At 39.1% G+C, this 15,579-nt stretch overlaps 1 protein-coding gene across 1 annotated transcript in view; it reads left to right on the plus strand.

Annotated features, from left to right (window-relative positions):
* Window positions 1-2,951: 2,951 nt before the first annotated feature.
* The window catches only part of PSME4 (proteasome activator subunit 4), a 101,080-nt gene continuing 88,452 nt past the window's right edge, over window positions 2,952-15,579 (plus strand). The window contains exon 1 of the mRNA XM_060168600.1: window positions 2,952-3,193. Within this exon, the coding sequence (XP_060024583.1) occupies window positions 2,952-3,193 (242 nt within the window). The remainder of the gene's footprint in view (window positions 3,194-15,579) is intronic.

Genomic DNA, 15,579 nt, shown 5'->3' on the forward strand with positions numbered 1-15,579 from the left:
TGCTTCTTTGTCAGTCTATCATATCAGCCTGTACATCATACAGCCTGGGCTGGTAAACATTACTGGAGAAAGTCACTAAGTTGTACAGACAGATGGTGGTAAATTCATGCTTCTGGCCTTAACTGCCAACCAATTCTGTTTCTCTAATCAGTTTTCTGAATTTTGAGACTATTCTGAACCTTCTCCAATCTCCTCAAATATCGTATCCACCATGTCCTCGCACCATTCTCATTTTCTTGCTTCACAGGAAAAAAAGAAACCAGCAGAAAGAACTCCAACTTCCAGGCACTTAATCTGCAAACCTTTGTGCTTCTGCATCTCTTCTCCCCTGCTTTCCTCCTCTGACAACGGAAGGAGAGTACGGTTTACTGCTAAGGGCCAATGACTCCATATTCTCTCCTACTCTGTCATCTTTATCCACGTATCTTCAACCTGTCTCTCCACTGGTGCCTTCTCATCAATATTTAAACATATCCCAGCTTCACACAACTACTGAAGCCCGTGCGCCTAGAGCCCGTGCTCCACAACAAGAGAAGCCACAATGAGAAGCCCGTGCACCACATGAAGAGGAGCCCCCACTCACTGCAACTACAAAAAGCCCGTGCGCAGCAAAGACCCAAAACGGCCATAAATAAATAAATAAATAAATAACATATCCCACCTTCAAAAATTCCTCTTTTCATTTCAGCTAACATTTTTCTCTTGTTCTTCCCACTCAAACTATCAAAAAATGTTGTCCACCTTCGCTGTCTCTATTTATTTCCCACTCATCCTTTGTCACTGTAATCTGGTTTCCATCCCTACACTCCACTGAAACTGTTCTTATCTGCTTTATCAATAACTCCAATAAACCATTCTTAGGTCTTATCTCATTTGACCACTCAGTCACCTTTGGTATAGTTAATCAATTCCTCCATCTGAAAACTCTTTTTTAAAAAGCCCACTTTTCCAGAACGCCTACCTCTCAGACTGCTTCTTGTGAGTATTCTTTGTGGTCTCTCTCTTTCTTTATCCATCCCTAAATATGGAGTTCTTTTAGAGTTTGGTTCAGGGCCCTATTCTTTTCATACAGTTAAACTAATTAAACAAGGAGGCCATTAGACTAAGGTGGCTCTAATGCTTTGGTGGCCTACTTAAGCAAACCAAAGTCTAAGTGTGTAAATGCCTCAAGATTATGAAATCTAAACACTAAGGACAACCAATCACAAACAGCTAACTAGGCTTTAAGCTGTAGCCAATTAAATAATTTCCTTTCTTTGCTTCTGCACCTTCTTTATTTAAGTCTTTCCCCTGCCTCCTGTTGGTGCTCCTAACCACTTCTGGTTTGGTGCTGCCCAATTCCAATCAATTTTTGCTCAGATAAACTCTTAAAATTTTTAATATGCCTCCATTTATCTTTTAATGATACTCTATATCTCATTCCCTCCAATCCATCTATATGCTAATCCGTATCCATTTTTAGATGGCCCTCCTGATCCATACAAGAAAATATTTTCCCATCCCTTAGGCATTCTGCCTCCATAGCTGTTTCTGCTGTGTTCTCTCTCTCAGTTTCCCAAGCCAGAAATCTGACATCCTGACTTCTCTGTTTCACACTTCACATCCAATCAACTACCAAGCTCAGGCCATTCTTGCTGAAACAGCTCTCGAATCATTTCAACTGACATGCAGCCCACCATTATGTCACATCTCCTTAAGGGGTCTGCCAGTTTCCAATTCTGTCTGTTCTAATCCATTCTAATCCATTCTCCACACAAAGCCAGAGTGATTCTTCAGAAATGTAAATTATATCATGCCACTGCTATGCTTAATTTTTCCGCTTCCTGTTGCCTTTAAGATAAAGCTCTAAAAACTTCCTAGCATGTCCTTCTCAGTCTCAATTCTTCACTCCCCTCTCTGCAAGCAATCTTCAGTCATTATAAACTTTGAATTCCTAGAGTGCATGCTTGCAGCCTGAGCTCTCCCCCAGCTGAAATATACCTTCCCCTCTCTTGTTTTCCTAACAAAATTTGCACTCAATCCTTAAGCTCAACTTTATGCATCATTTCTAGGAAACTACCTGACACCCCTCCAGTTTGAAGTCCTCTTTAGGTGTTCCCAAAGCATCCTGTACTTATCTAGCAATTAAGAGCAGTATTGTCTTGTAATTGCTTATTCCCTAGTCAATAGCTCCATGTGGCTGTTAAGTCCAAGGAGGTCAGAAACCAGGTGCTCTTAAATTTTCCATCTCAAGGGCCTAAAAGGAGTGTCTGACAGACAGTAGTTCAATTAATATTTGTTGAATGAATTTGTTGAATCCCTTTCTTTGGAATGAGGGCGGCCAGGAGAATGCCAGAAAGACGGGGGCTTAAAGGGCACACAGTAAAAAATCTATCAGCAACAAGTGGGATGGACAGAGTACCTAGGTTTTTCCATGAACGTGGCAGGGGGGACTACGTGGAGCGCCTGGTCCGAGGCCACGGCGACCACACGCTCCCGAGGGCAGACGCAGGGAGCGCGCGACCCCACGCGAGGAAGGACAATAGCTTGGAATTCGGCCTCGAGTTTCCGGTGGGACAGCCTCGAGCTCGACCCGTGGGACCTGGGGATGGGGGCTCCGACCCGGCCCACAGCAGGAAGGCGCTGCACCTACGGTCGCTGTCGCCGTCGCCGTCTCCGTCTCCTCCGACGTCGTCGCCCCGCCCCGCCCCGGAAGTGACTTGAGGCTCGTCCGGAACCTCCGGGCCCGGCGGCTGCAGCGTCACCAGCCGAGCTGGTGCGGGGCGGGCGGAGCGGCCGCTGCAGCCGCCAACGAACCGGGAACCGCGCGGGGCAAGCAGCGCGCCGGCCAGGGGAGGGGGCCCAGCGATAGGGCCGAGGGCGACGACGACGCGGAGGAGGCGGAGCCCGGAGAGGGGTGGGGGCCGGGGAGGGTTAGGGTGGGAGGGGGTTGGGGGGGGTGTCCTGGTCTCATGGAGCCGGGCGAAAGGGCGGGCGGCGGGGACCCCTTGGAGCCGGGCGGGCGCCCCGGTCCAGACCCGCGAGGCTTCGTCCCGCAGAAGGAGATCGTCTACAACAAGCTGCTGCCCTACGCCGAGCGGCTGGACGCCGAGTCCGACTTGCAGCTGGCCCAGATCAAAAGCAACCTGGGCCGGGCAGTGCAGCTCCAAGAGCTGTGGCCCGGGGGCCTCTTCTGGACCAGGAAACTCTCCACGTAAGTGTGCCGGGGCCTGCAGGATGGGCCGGAGGCAAAGGCTTGGGTGTGAAGGCGTCCGCGGGGGGTGGGGGGGGGAGGCTCTTTGTCCGCACCGGACCGCTGGACCCTCAACTCTGCCTCGGTTCGGGCGGATCGTTTCTGTGCAGTCATCCCAGGGTCGCGACCGAAGCCTGGGAAGCACTCAAGCTTCCTCCCTGCCACTTTCTTACGGGATCTCCCTGGTTCTCACCAGCCCTCTATGTCCTTCGCAGCTGCTTCTCCCCAAGGTTTCGGGTTGTTGTCTTCCGACATTCGGGGCCCGGGGGAGCGTGAGGGCACTGGACCCGCAGGGAAAGAGAGGAGCGGTCCCCCAGGGGTCCTCCTTGGACCTTTGCCGGTGGCGGGAGGGAGCAGAGAGGATTCGTCTTTGGGCGAACAACTCGACTTTTCCTGGTGTTGACTCCAGTTTTTTCTTACCTTACGGTCCCTGCCTCTTCCTATCCCTCAGTTCGCGTCTAGTAACTTTCTGAATGGGAAGGAGGCCGTAGGGAACTTCTAGGTTCTGCTTTTTTGGGGGCCTTCTCAGTCTTTGTGGGTTTGATTGAAAAGACTGTTTTAAAATCAGCCCTCAGCGCATTCTTGGGCTGTGTACTAGACGTTAATGTTGAGAATGTTGAGTCTTACAACCTCGGGAAAGTGTATGTTGCTCCTTTTATGACATTTCCTTTGGAAGTGTGCCATACTAAGGAAAATAGAGAAGGAAGCTGTCAAGTTGTCCTGGGCGTTATTAGTATCGGGCTGGTGTTAATTTTTGAGCTGCTCAGATGAATATAGATTACCTAAATCAATCTCAGTTGTTCTATTCTTCTTTTGTTACCTTTTTTTTTTTTTTGGTATAAACTGGCTGCAAACTGCAGTGCCACTGAAATTAGGGGAAACTGAGTACAGTTGGGGGAAAGGTTAGAGACATATTTGCTAGATGGGCATCTTCACTGTGTCAGAAGAACTTTTTTAAAAGAGAATTTTGCTGTATCTTGTTTGGTTGGCTATACATAAAATCTGGTAACATTGTATGTTCATGCATGTCGGTATGGGTGGCTGAACACACAAGACATAAATCACTTATCTAATGTTTACCCAAATCTGCTGAGTGAACTGGGTGATGACTCAGGGTTTTGTAATGCAGTCGTCTTTTCTACATTTCCTCACAGGATGATTCTTATCTGCCAATTATTAGGGAGCCTCTAACAAATTTCTCATCTCCAGTTGTCGCTGGTGGTAGCACTAATTACTTTTTTAATTAAAGAGCAAAACTCAAATGCTTAATTTGCCCTTTTCAAAGAGTGACCATATTTATGTCAAGGTTAACAGCTCCCCTCTCCATTAGAGCTTGAAGAAGTTTGTGGTGTTAGGATCCATAGGAGACTTGGGAAAAAAGAAGTGCAACAGGGAGAAGAACCACTTTTGGTTAAAACAGAAGAATGTTTTATAAATTATTAAAATTCACAGTTTTTTCAGGTGAGCCTCCTAGGTTTTTGTGTTACTTGGGCACAGTAAAAATAAAGTTACTTTGTCAGTTCCAGTAATTCCTCATTTTAATCACCGAGATCAGATTTTTCAGAAAATAACCTTTTTGCGGGACACAAACAGCTCCTTTTAGATGCACAGTATATAAATAAACCAGTGTGTGAATGCGTATGTGGTTTGGATTTATTAATGGAGAATCTACACAGGCATAGTTAAGCACTGTTTTCTGACATTTTTATTGTAACTAAGCTTGGCAAATTAACACCTGGAGGTTTATTTATTATTTTTGGCTTTTAGGTATAAGTATCTGTACCTAGAAAGGGCTAAAAATACAGTGGAGACAGTCCTTGGTGTTTAGGGCAATATTGCAGTTACACAGCTTTATAACCTACGAACGTCAAACCATTTATATCTAAGTAACCAGCAAGAAATGCTATCAGATAGAATTTTATTTTGGAAAGGTGGTTAAATGCTGCAAGCTGATTCTTGGGATTACGCTATGAGACATTTTGAACTTGGTGGGACATGTTGTGATCTTGGGTGTATTTTTTCTCCTAAGTCATGCTAAGGTGACCTGTTTATAGTTGTGCTTGTTGTTTTTAAGCCTTGTGTGTGTTGCACAAGTTTACATCTAAATGATGCCAAAACATGTGATGATAGCTCTCAGTTACCTTAGTAGTGATAATACTTAGTGCTTTGCAGAAGAATGGAAAGTAGTAATGAAAATAAAATCTAATTTCTCCCACTAGCTCTGTGACTGTGGGCAAGTTACTTTAATCATGTGTTTCAGTATACTTGTGAGAGAAATGAGGGAGTTGGAGTAAATAATTCCTGAGAAACACTCCTGCTCTGGTATTTTATGATTTTATATTTTATCCTGTAGAGCCTCAAATAAGCCAGTGTGTATCTTTCTCCAAGGACTGTTTGATAAGTTTGTAAACTACTGGAAATAGTTGCACAGATCCAGTGCATTCCTAAAGAAGACCAGAGTGTAAATGCTGTTCAGAGACACTGGGACTGGATCCCCGACCAGAAGTATACATCCCTAATCTGGGTGTCACAGGACTGGGTAGAGTTCTGGTTTAGGAGATACTCAAGAAACCACCCCCCCCTTTTTTTTTTAACTTTTTATCTCATTTTGATGGTTATACTTATCTTTTAATCTATCTCAAGACTTGCAGGTCTGTTTAGCAGATCTCTGTGAAGAAGGGTTATTTCTGTGTACTTTAAAAATTGACCCTGTGATATAATACAAGCTCTCTTGTACAGAGAGCTTAAAGTATTAGTACTGCCTGTTGAAGTGAGATTGTGTGACATCATATGTCACGAAACTAGTTTTTAAGAAACAAGGAAACAAATTAGAGAAGAGAGGCACAAACTAAATGGTCTTTGAAAAACAGTTAAGACAGCTCTTGGACCCTGAGTGAAAGGCATCTGTAAGTAACTGGTATGGCCCCTGTAGAGAATGAAAGGAGTTGAAGAAAGGTAATCTTGAAGCTCACTTTTTCTCCCTTGTCCTTCTGGGCCTTTCATGAGAGGCAGTGAGGTCTAGTCAGAAGAAGTTTATCTGTACCTGGTGTTGCCACTCTTATCATCTTGGTCTTGCTTAACCTCTCTTAGCTTTAGAGTCCTCTTTTGGAGAGTGGGAGTGTAGACTACGCATGGTTTTTCAAACCTAAAACTTAGCAGCGAATTGTTTCATAAAAGCAAAATCTTAAACACAAAATTAGATCATTTCTTTCTTTTGTGTTTTTTTTTTTAAAGCAGAATTTTGATTTTAGTGAAGTGTGTGAGTTTGGATTATTTTGAAGCAAATTTAGATGCTTTGTTTCAGTGAAAATGTTATATTTTCCGCTGTGAATGAAATGATTGTATTATAATGTATAATGAAATGATTGTGTTATACTGAGGAATCATTTGCTAATGATTAATTTGCTAATTAAACTGTAGCTCCCTTGTTTAATTATTATTAAGAATATTACGTGGCCTTACTTGATAGGAATTGGATTAAACCACATAATGTATTTAATTAGATTATACAACCACTGGAAACTTGTTTAGTCAAAATATACATTATCAAATACACTAACCTCCTTTGTGGAGAGCAATATGTGACCACAGGAGCACCCAAATCCATATCATTTCTATGTTAGAAAAGAAAGAAGAAAATGCTAACCACTAAATCTCAGTGTTAATATTGTCTATTAACATGATGTACTTAATAGAGTAATATTTGAGTATTGAAATTGTGAAGTACACAATAAAGATAAGCTTTTTATTTGTAAAAGAATCTCAAAATCTTGACAAATTGCCACATTCATCAGTGAGAGCCAGTTGGAGAAAGTAGTAGAAAAGGTTTGTCTCTGTTATTTAAGTGGCCACACTCAAAACAGGACCCAAAATTTTGTAGGGAGAAAGTTGATTTTCCATAGGAAAAAACAAAATGCATGAATTGATTGATTTTGGAGAGACAAATTTTCTGATAAAGTTGTATAACAGCATAGTAAGTTATCTTTCACTCTTTTTTCTGTTTTTTTTTTTTTTTTTAACTAACATACTATTTTTTAGAGTAGGTTTAGGTTCAGAGCAAAATTGAGCAAAAAGTACAAAGAGTTCTCATATACCCCCTGCCCTTACACATACACACGTTTGCTTTTTCATAGCAATGTCAAACATATATTTCTTTAAATATTTGAGGCTCTTCCCATTTTCCAGGGATGTCTCTTTCTCTTTCTTTTAAAACACCTTGTCAGTTTTCTCTTTACTAGTTAACTGGCTATTTCTGCCTGAGTCTCATTTGTCATTGACTATATGTGTGATTCTGATGTGAATAGTTTTCTAACTTTTTTTCTTTGCTTTAAATATTTTTTTATTATGGAAAATGTCAAACATATATAGGAGAGGAAAGAATAATATAATGAACCTGGGTGTACCCATCACCCATGTTCAACAGTTACCAACTCATGGACAATTAGGTGTCTCCTACCACCACCCCCTTCAACCATTTTTTTTTTGAAGCATATTCTTCATTCATAAATATTTCCAGTATATATCTTTAAGGGAAAAGGAATTAAACAAAAAGTCAATACCAATATCATTATCAAACCTAAAAGAGTAACACTATTACTTTGATCAACCTCATGAAGTTGGCTTCTTTGCAGAATTTGTAATTTTACTCCTGAGTTTCCATTTCATTTGCATTGTTTTGTCTAAGGTTCACTATAAACAGACCTCATGGACAGAGATAAAAGAAATAGCTCATTAATGAATATTTTCATATTATGACATCTTTTTCTTCCCCTCTTAACTTTGGAAACATAGAATCAATCCTGGGATAACGAGGACTCCCTTGAATTATCTCTATTTTAAAAAGGAAGACACTGAGGTTCATAGGTTAATACATAGCTTGATGCAAAGTAGTAGAGACAGGAGTCTTCTTTGAACAAATTATTTTGTGAGTGCCTTGTATGGGATGGGCACTGTTTGTGTCACTTGGGATATGTCAGTGAAAGAATTCCGCCCTCCAGGGAAGTTCCAGCGTGTCTTTTTCTCTTAGTGCACATTTTTGTTCATTTAGGACAGAGTAAGCAAGACGTAACTCCATCAAGAAATTTGGGGGAAGGAAGTATGAATGCTAAGCGCATTACTTAAAAAAAATTCTCAATCTGACTGGTGTGTTTTAATGCCATAGATTGAGGCACCGAGAAAGGCAGTTAGAAAACAGTAAAACAGTACCATGTGTTTTTCTTTTGAGATCTGAATGTATTACTTAAAAACAATTTCTTGATGAAGTGTTTATAAAATCAAATTGTCTTTGAAGTGTGTGTTCTTAATTGAAGTGAAACAGAGGCAAATCACTAATGTTTTTTAAGGGACCTTTATTAGTAAATAAGTACACAACTTCTAAACCAGTTGCTCTCATTGTAGAACCTGGGAGTTATCTTTATTTATCTATTAAGTGAGACTCATTTCTAGTGACTCTCCCTCCCCACCTCCCACATTTTTTAATATAAAATTCAAATATGTGTTTCCTCTAACGTTTGTAGAGAATTTAGACCAACATCTCATTTGTACTGTGTGAAAAGCAAGCTGAGACATTGTAATAAAAGCAACAGCAAGCAAAAAAACAACAAAAATCCTCTGTATTCATTGATACTGGCCACTGGAATGTTAAAAGCAGCACATACTATAAATATTCCCCTTTGGAATCCTGAAGTTGCCTACTTCCATATTCGGCCCTTGCTTAGCATTTCTTCCCTTTTAGTGCACTTTCTTGATCCCTTATTCATGCTTTTGTATTCTTTGTGTACCTATCTTCTCTCTACTGTGAGCTTTCTTGGGGTCAGAGTCTTCCATATTTACTTCTCCTTCCCTGCACCCACAGCATTTAGTGCAGCAGTATATACATTCATAGGTACTCAGTAATATTAGAATTAACTTTTTTGTTCCTTGTAAACTAAAGCATTATGCAGTTTCTGATGAATTGTTACTTTTACAGTCAAAATGGAGAAAACGAATGTGGGGTGAGATCTGTTTTAATACTGGGTTCAAAAGAAAGTGTATATTTAACCAAAGAAGAGGGAAGGAGCAACTTGGTTGAGGAAGAGAATGGTGTGTTTCATAACCCAAAGAGAGAGGGTATGGGGAGTGGGGTTTAACAAAGTTAATTAGAGAAAAGAGCAGATTATTTGGGTTGCATCAGGGAGTTTGAAATTTTCATTTAAAAATAAATCTGTCATTGTTATTGTTAAATATTTAGTGTTTAAAAATGTAGAGTATCATTACTACAATTTTCTGATAGACGAACAATAAAATTTTGGTAGTGGTCATTACCTTTTTATGCTAATTTGGCTTTATTCATAGCACCCAGACCCTAAATTTTAGAGTTAAAAAATATAATAAAGGCTTTTCCCTTTCTAAGAAAAAACTTAACACCATTGCAGCTGTGAAATGAGTTTGAGAGTAGTATTTTAGTTCAAGTAAGTTGGAGGTTGCTTAAAATATTATTAAAAATGCTTTATAATCTTTTTTTCCAACACATAGACTTTTTTAATTTATTTTTTTATACAGCAGGTTGTTATTAGTTATCCATTTTATACACAACAGTGTATACATGTCAATCCCAATCGCCCAATTCATCACACCCCCACCCCCACCCCCCCGGCCACTTCCCCCCCCTTGGTGTCCATATGTTTATTCTCTACGTCTGTGTCTCTACTTCTGCCCTGCAAACCAGTACATCTGTACCATTTTTCTAGGTTCCACATATATGCGTTAATATACGCTATTTGTTTTTCCCTTTCTGACTTACTTCACTCCGTATGACAGTCTCTAGATCCATCCACATCTCTACAAATGACCCAATTTCGTTCCTTTTTATGGCTGAGTAATATTCCATTGTATATATGTACCACATCTTCTTTATCCATTCGTCTGTCGATGGGCATTTAGGTTGCTTCCATGACTTGGCTATTGTAAATAGTGCTGCAAAGAACATTGGGGTGCATGTGTCTTTTTGAATTATGGTTTTCTCTGGGTATATGCCCAGTAGTGGGATTGCTGGGTCATATGGTAATTCTATTTTTACTTTTTTAAGGAACCTCCATACTGTACTCCATAGTGGCTGTATCAATTTACATTCCCACCAACAGTGCAAGAGGGTTCCCTTTTCTCCACACCCTCTCCAGCATTTGTTGTTTGTAGATTTTCTGACAATGCCCATCCTAACTGGTGTGAGGTGATACCTCATTGTAGTTTTGATTTGTATTTCTGTAATAATTAGTGACGTTGACCAGCTTTTCATGTGCTTCTTGGCCATCTGTATGTCTGCTTTGGAGAAATGTCTATTTAGGTCTTCTGCCCATTTTTTGATTGGGTTGTTTGTTTTTTTAATATTGAGCTGCATGAGCTGCTATATATTTTAGAGATTAATCCTTTTTCCATTGCTTCATTTGCAAATATTTTCTCCCATTCTAAGGGTTGTCTTTTCATCTTGTTTGTAGTTTCCTTTGCTTTGCAAAAGCTTTTAAGTTTCATTATGTCCATTTGTTTATTATTGTTTTTATTTCCATTACTCTAGGAGGTGGGTCAAAAAAGATCTTGCTGTGATTTATGTCAAAAAGTGTTCTTCCTGTGTTTTCCTCTAAGAGTTTTATAGTGTCCAGTCTTACATTTAGGTCTCTAATCCATTTTGAGTTTATTTTTGTGTATGGGGCTAGGGAGTGTTCTAATTTCATTCTTTTACATGTAGCTGTCCAGTTTTCCCAGCACTGCTTATTGAAGAGACTTTCTTTTCTCCATTGTATATCCTTGCCTCCTTTGTCATAGATTAGTTGACCTTAGGTGCGTGGGTTTATCTCTGGGCTTTCTGTCCTGTTCCATTGATTTATATTTCTGTTTTTGTGCCACTACCATAGTGTCTTGATTACTGTAGCTTTGTAGTATAGTCTGAAGTCAGGGAGCCTGATTCCTCCAGCTCTGTTTTTCTTTCTCAAGATTGCTTTGGCTATTCGGAGTCTTTTGTGTTTCCATACGAATTGTCAAATTTTTTGTTCTAGTTCTGTGAAAAATGCCATTGGTAGTTTGATAGGGATTGCACTGAATCTGTAGATTGCTTTGGGTAGTATAGTCATTTTCACAATATTGATTCTTCCAATCCAAGAAAGTGGTATATCTTTCCATCTGTTTGTGTCCCCTTTGATTTCCTTCATCAGTGTCTTATAGTTTTCTGCATACAGGTCTTTTGTCTCCCTTGGTAGGTTTCTTTCAGATTTTTCATCATTAGTATATAGGAATGCAAGAGATTTCTGTGCATTAATTTTGTATCCTGCAACTTTACCAGATGCATTGATTAGCTCTAGTAGTTTTCTGGTGGCATCTTTAGGATTCTCTATGTATAGTATTATGTCATCTGCAAACAGTGACAGTTTTACTTCTTCTTTTCCAATTTGTATTCCTTTTATTTCTTTTTCTTCTCTGATTGCCGTGGCTAGGACTTCCAAAACTATGTTGAATGATAGTGGCGAGAGTGGACATCCTTGTCTTGCTCCTGATCTTAGAGGAAATGCTTCCAGTTTTTCACCATTGAGAATGATGTTTGCTGTGGGTTTGTCGTATATGGCCTTTATTATGTTGAGGTAGTTTCCCTCTATGCCCACTTTCTGGAGAGTTTTTATCATAAATGAGTGTTGAATTTTGTCAAAAGCTTTTTTGCATCTATTGAGATGATCACATGGCTTTTATTCTTCGATTTGTTAATATGGTGTATCGCATTGATTGATTTGCATATATTGAAGAATCCTTGCATCCCTGGGAAAAATCCCACTTGATCATGGTGTATGATCCTTTTCATGTGTTGTTGGATTCTGTTTGCTAGTATTTCGTTGAGGATTTTTGCATCTATATTCATCAGTGATATTGGTCTGTAATTTTCTTTTTTTGTAGTATCTTTGTCTGGTTTTTGGTATCAGCGTGATGGTGGCCTCATAGAATGAATTTGGGAGTGTTCCTTCCTCTGCAAATTTTGGAAGAGTTTGAGAAGGATGGGTGTTAGCTCTTCTCTAAATGTTTGATAGAATTCACCTGTGAAGCAATCTGGTCCTGGATTTTTGTGTGTTGGAAGATTTTTAATCACAGTTTCAATTTCATTACTTGTGATTGGTCTGTTCATATTTTCTATTTCTTCCTGGTTCAGTCTTGGAAGGTTTTACCTTTCTAAGAATTTGTCCATTTCTTCCAGGTTGTCCATTTTATTGGCATAGAGTTGCTTGTAGTAGTCTCTTAGGATGCTTTGTATTTCTGTGGTGTTTGTTGTAACTTCTCCTTTTTCATTTCTAATTTTATTTATTTATGTCCCCTCCCTCTTGATGAGTCTGGCTGATGGTTTATCAATTTTTTTTATTTCTCAAAGAACCAGCTTTTAGTTTTATTGATCTTTGCTGTTGTTTTCTTTGTTTCTATTTCAAAATATGCTTTATAATCTTCTAATGGTAGGCAGTCTAAATAGAATGTGTTAGTAATCTTTGGACTGTTAAGTGTGGGTGTTTCATTTCATTTTCTGACGATTTTTTTTAATTTAATTTATTTTTTATACAGCAGGTCTTTATTAGTTATCCATTTTATACATATTAATGTATATATGTCAATCCCAATCTCCCAATTCAACCCAACCCCCCCCACCCCACCCCCGCCACTTTCCGCCCTTGGTGTCCATACGTTTGTTCTCTACATCTGTGTCTCTTATTTCTGCCCTCCAAAGCGGTTCATCTGTACCATTTTTCTAGGTTCCACGTATATGCATTAATATACGATATTTGTTTTTCTTTCTGACTTCACACTGTATGAAAGTCTGTGGATCCATCCACGTCTCTACAAATGACCCAATTTCGTTCCTTTTTATGGCTGAGTAATATTCCATTGTATATATGTACCACATCTTCTTTATCTATTCATCTGTCAATGCTGACAATTTTCTTTTTTCCTTTTTCATTTATTTTTTTAAATTGAAGAATAGTTGATGTATGATATATGTTCAGGTGTACAAGATAATGATTCACAATTTTTAAAGGTTGTGCTCCATTTATAGTTATTATAAAATGTTGGCTATATTCCCTGTGTTGTTCAATATGTCCTTGTAGCCTACTTTATAAATAATAGTTTGTGCCTGTTAATCTCCTCCTACCTGTATGTTACCCTTCCCCCTTCCCTTTCCCCACTGGTAACCACTACTTTGTTCTCTATATGACAGTTTTCTTTTTTAAGCCAAGGATGAAGTAGAAGCTTTTAGAGCAAGAAATTTTATGAATGCATGTGAGTGCTTATATTTTGGACAGATTCCTGAAGAGCTTAGTTGGCATAGCTTGTGTTCTAAGGGAAGGTAGGTTACTTCCAGAGATCCTAGTTAATAAAATGTTGTCAAATTTCTGTCAACATATAACAAACAGAGGTCCCTAATTTGTGAATGGCAGGAGAAAAGTTGGTATTTAACAGTCTGGTAATGCTTTAGAAGTGTGATTTAGGGACTTTGCTGGCAATCCAGTGGTTAAGACTTCACCTCCAATGCACGGGGTACAGGTTTGCTCCTTGGAGGGGGAGCTAAGATCCTATATGCCTTGCAGCCAAAAAACCAAAATATAATAAAACAAGCAATATTGTAACAAATTCAATAAAGACTTAAAAAAAAAGTGTGATTTAAAAAAAAAAAGCACTCAAAATTTAACCGGCAAATATCCAAGACCTTTTCACTTTGTGTTTTGTTTGTTTTTGTTTGTCTGGAGTGTCTCATAATATTTTATCTGTATGTTCATTTATAAGTGTTTATAGAGAATTTTCCAAGTTTTCAGTTATGACCAAAGTGTTGTGAAATCAGTTTAGTAGGTCTTGACCAGTTTGGGTGTGGTTTTGTTTGGTTTGATTTGTTGAATGAGACTAACATTATTAGAGTGAATTTGGAAGTAATAAGGGTGAACGATCATGACCTTTGTTTCAGTTATACATATGTGTTTGTGTATAGTGTATTATGTATTTATTACTGTGGGTTGTGGCCAAAAAAACTTGAAAGCTACTGATTTTACAGGTTTCTTTCAGTACTACAGATATATAATCCACATCTACTTATTGAGCTATAAAGATACAAGAGATGGAAACAAAAAGTTGCAACAGTTTAAAAATATCAGTAACCAGAGGGATTTTACAAGAGAGCATTCATAGATTGTTAAATGAGTGGTATAGATACTACCTACCATTTGTTGAGGGCTCACAATGTGCCAGCACTATGCTAAGGGCTTTATATTCATTATTTCATTTGATTTTCACAAACATTTAACTGTAGGTACGTTTATTATCCCAATTTTACCATTGAAGAAATGAGTCTTAGTGAGGTTATGTAACAGCCTATTTCCCTGCTGAACACAGGGGCTGTTGCTCTTAACCATGTGTCCAAAATGAGGAAAGCTCCTTGGGCTGTGTTGCCTGGGAAGACTACCGGTGAAGGAGAAACGGCAGCTGAGCTTTGAGATAGGATTTGGTTAGGTACGGAGGAATTTGGAGAAAGCCATTTAATGTGTGGGAACAGAGATGGAGCAAATTGAGCACAAGTGTTAAAAGTCTCTACTCAGACTTTAACTTATTGAAATAATCAGTTGTCTGTCTCCGTTTCTAGGCTGCATGCTCTAGGGCCATTTGTTACTTATTTTATGTTTCCATTGCCTGTTGCCATGTCTGGCCCTTAATTGATACTCAGTAAAGCATTTCAAGAAATGAATGCCCCTTATCCATGCCTCAGCAGAGAAGCAAGTGGGAAAAGAACAGAGGCATCATTAGGTGTTAATATTGAATGACTTTATTACTCTAGAAATTGTCCTGTCAATTTTAGTAAGTCATAAAGGATATAACTGACATAGAATATGCTGGAACTCTTGTGTTGTTCAGCCTGTGGTGGATGGGGGTAAAGAGAAGCATAGACCTCAGATCTCTGTGTTTAGTGCCTTCCATCAGAAGTAACTACACTTGGTAAAGATGATACATCTGGTTTTCAGTGTTTTGGAAACCTCTCAATGTTTTAAAGTCAATTTGTTTAATTTGGTCAAATATTTATTGTTAGTTTGGAGAGTTTTGTTTTGTTTTGTTTTGTTTTTTAAATAGAACTAGCCCTGATGAGCTGTTTGTAATTACTTACATCACTGTATTTCTCAAGGTATACTTATACATTCAATCAGTTGAGAAAATGTTTCTCAGTGTTCACCTTGTTTCATCTCTGGTTAGAGCCAAAGGTTAAATAGGTACAGAGGCATGGTCCCTGCCACCATGTAGATTTCAGTCACCTAAAGAAATAGAATAATGTATTACATACATAACTATAGTATGAGATAGAATGTGAA

Source organism: Lagenorhynchus albirostris, chromosome 13 (genome assembly GCF_949774975.1).
Source record: "Lagenorhynchus albirostris chromosome 13, mLagAlb1.1, whole genome shotgun sequence".
In the NCBI taxonomy this organism is placed as follows: Eukaryota; Metazoa; Chordata; class Mammalia; order Artiodactyla; family Delphinidae; genus Lagenorhynchus; species Lagenorhynchus albirostris.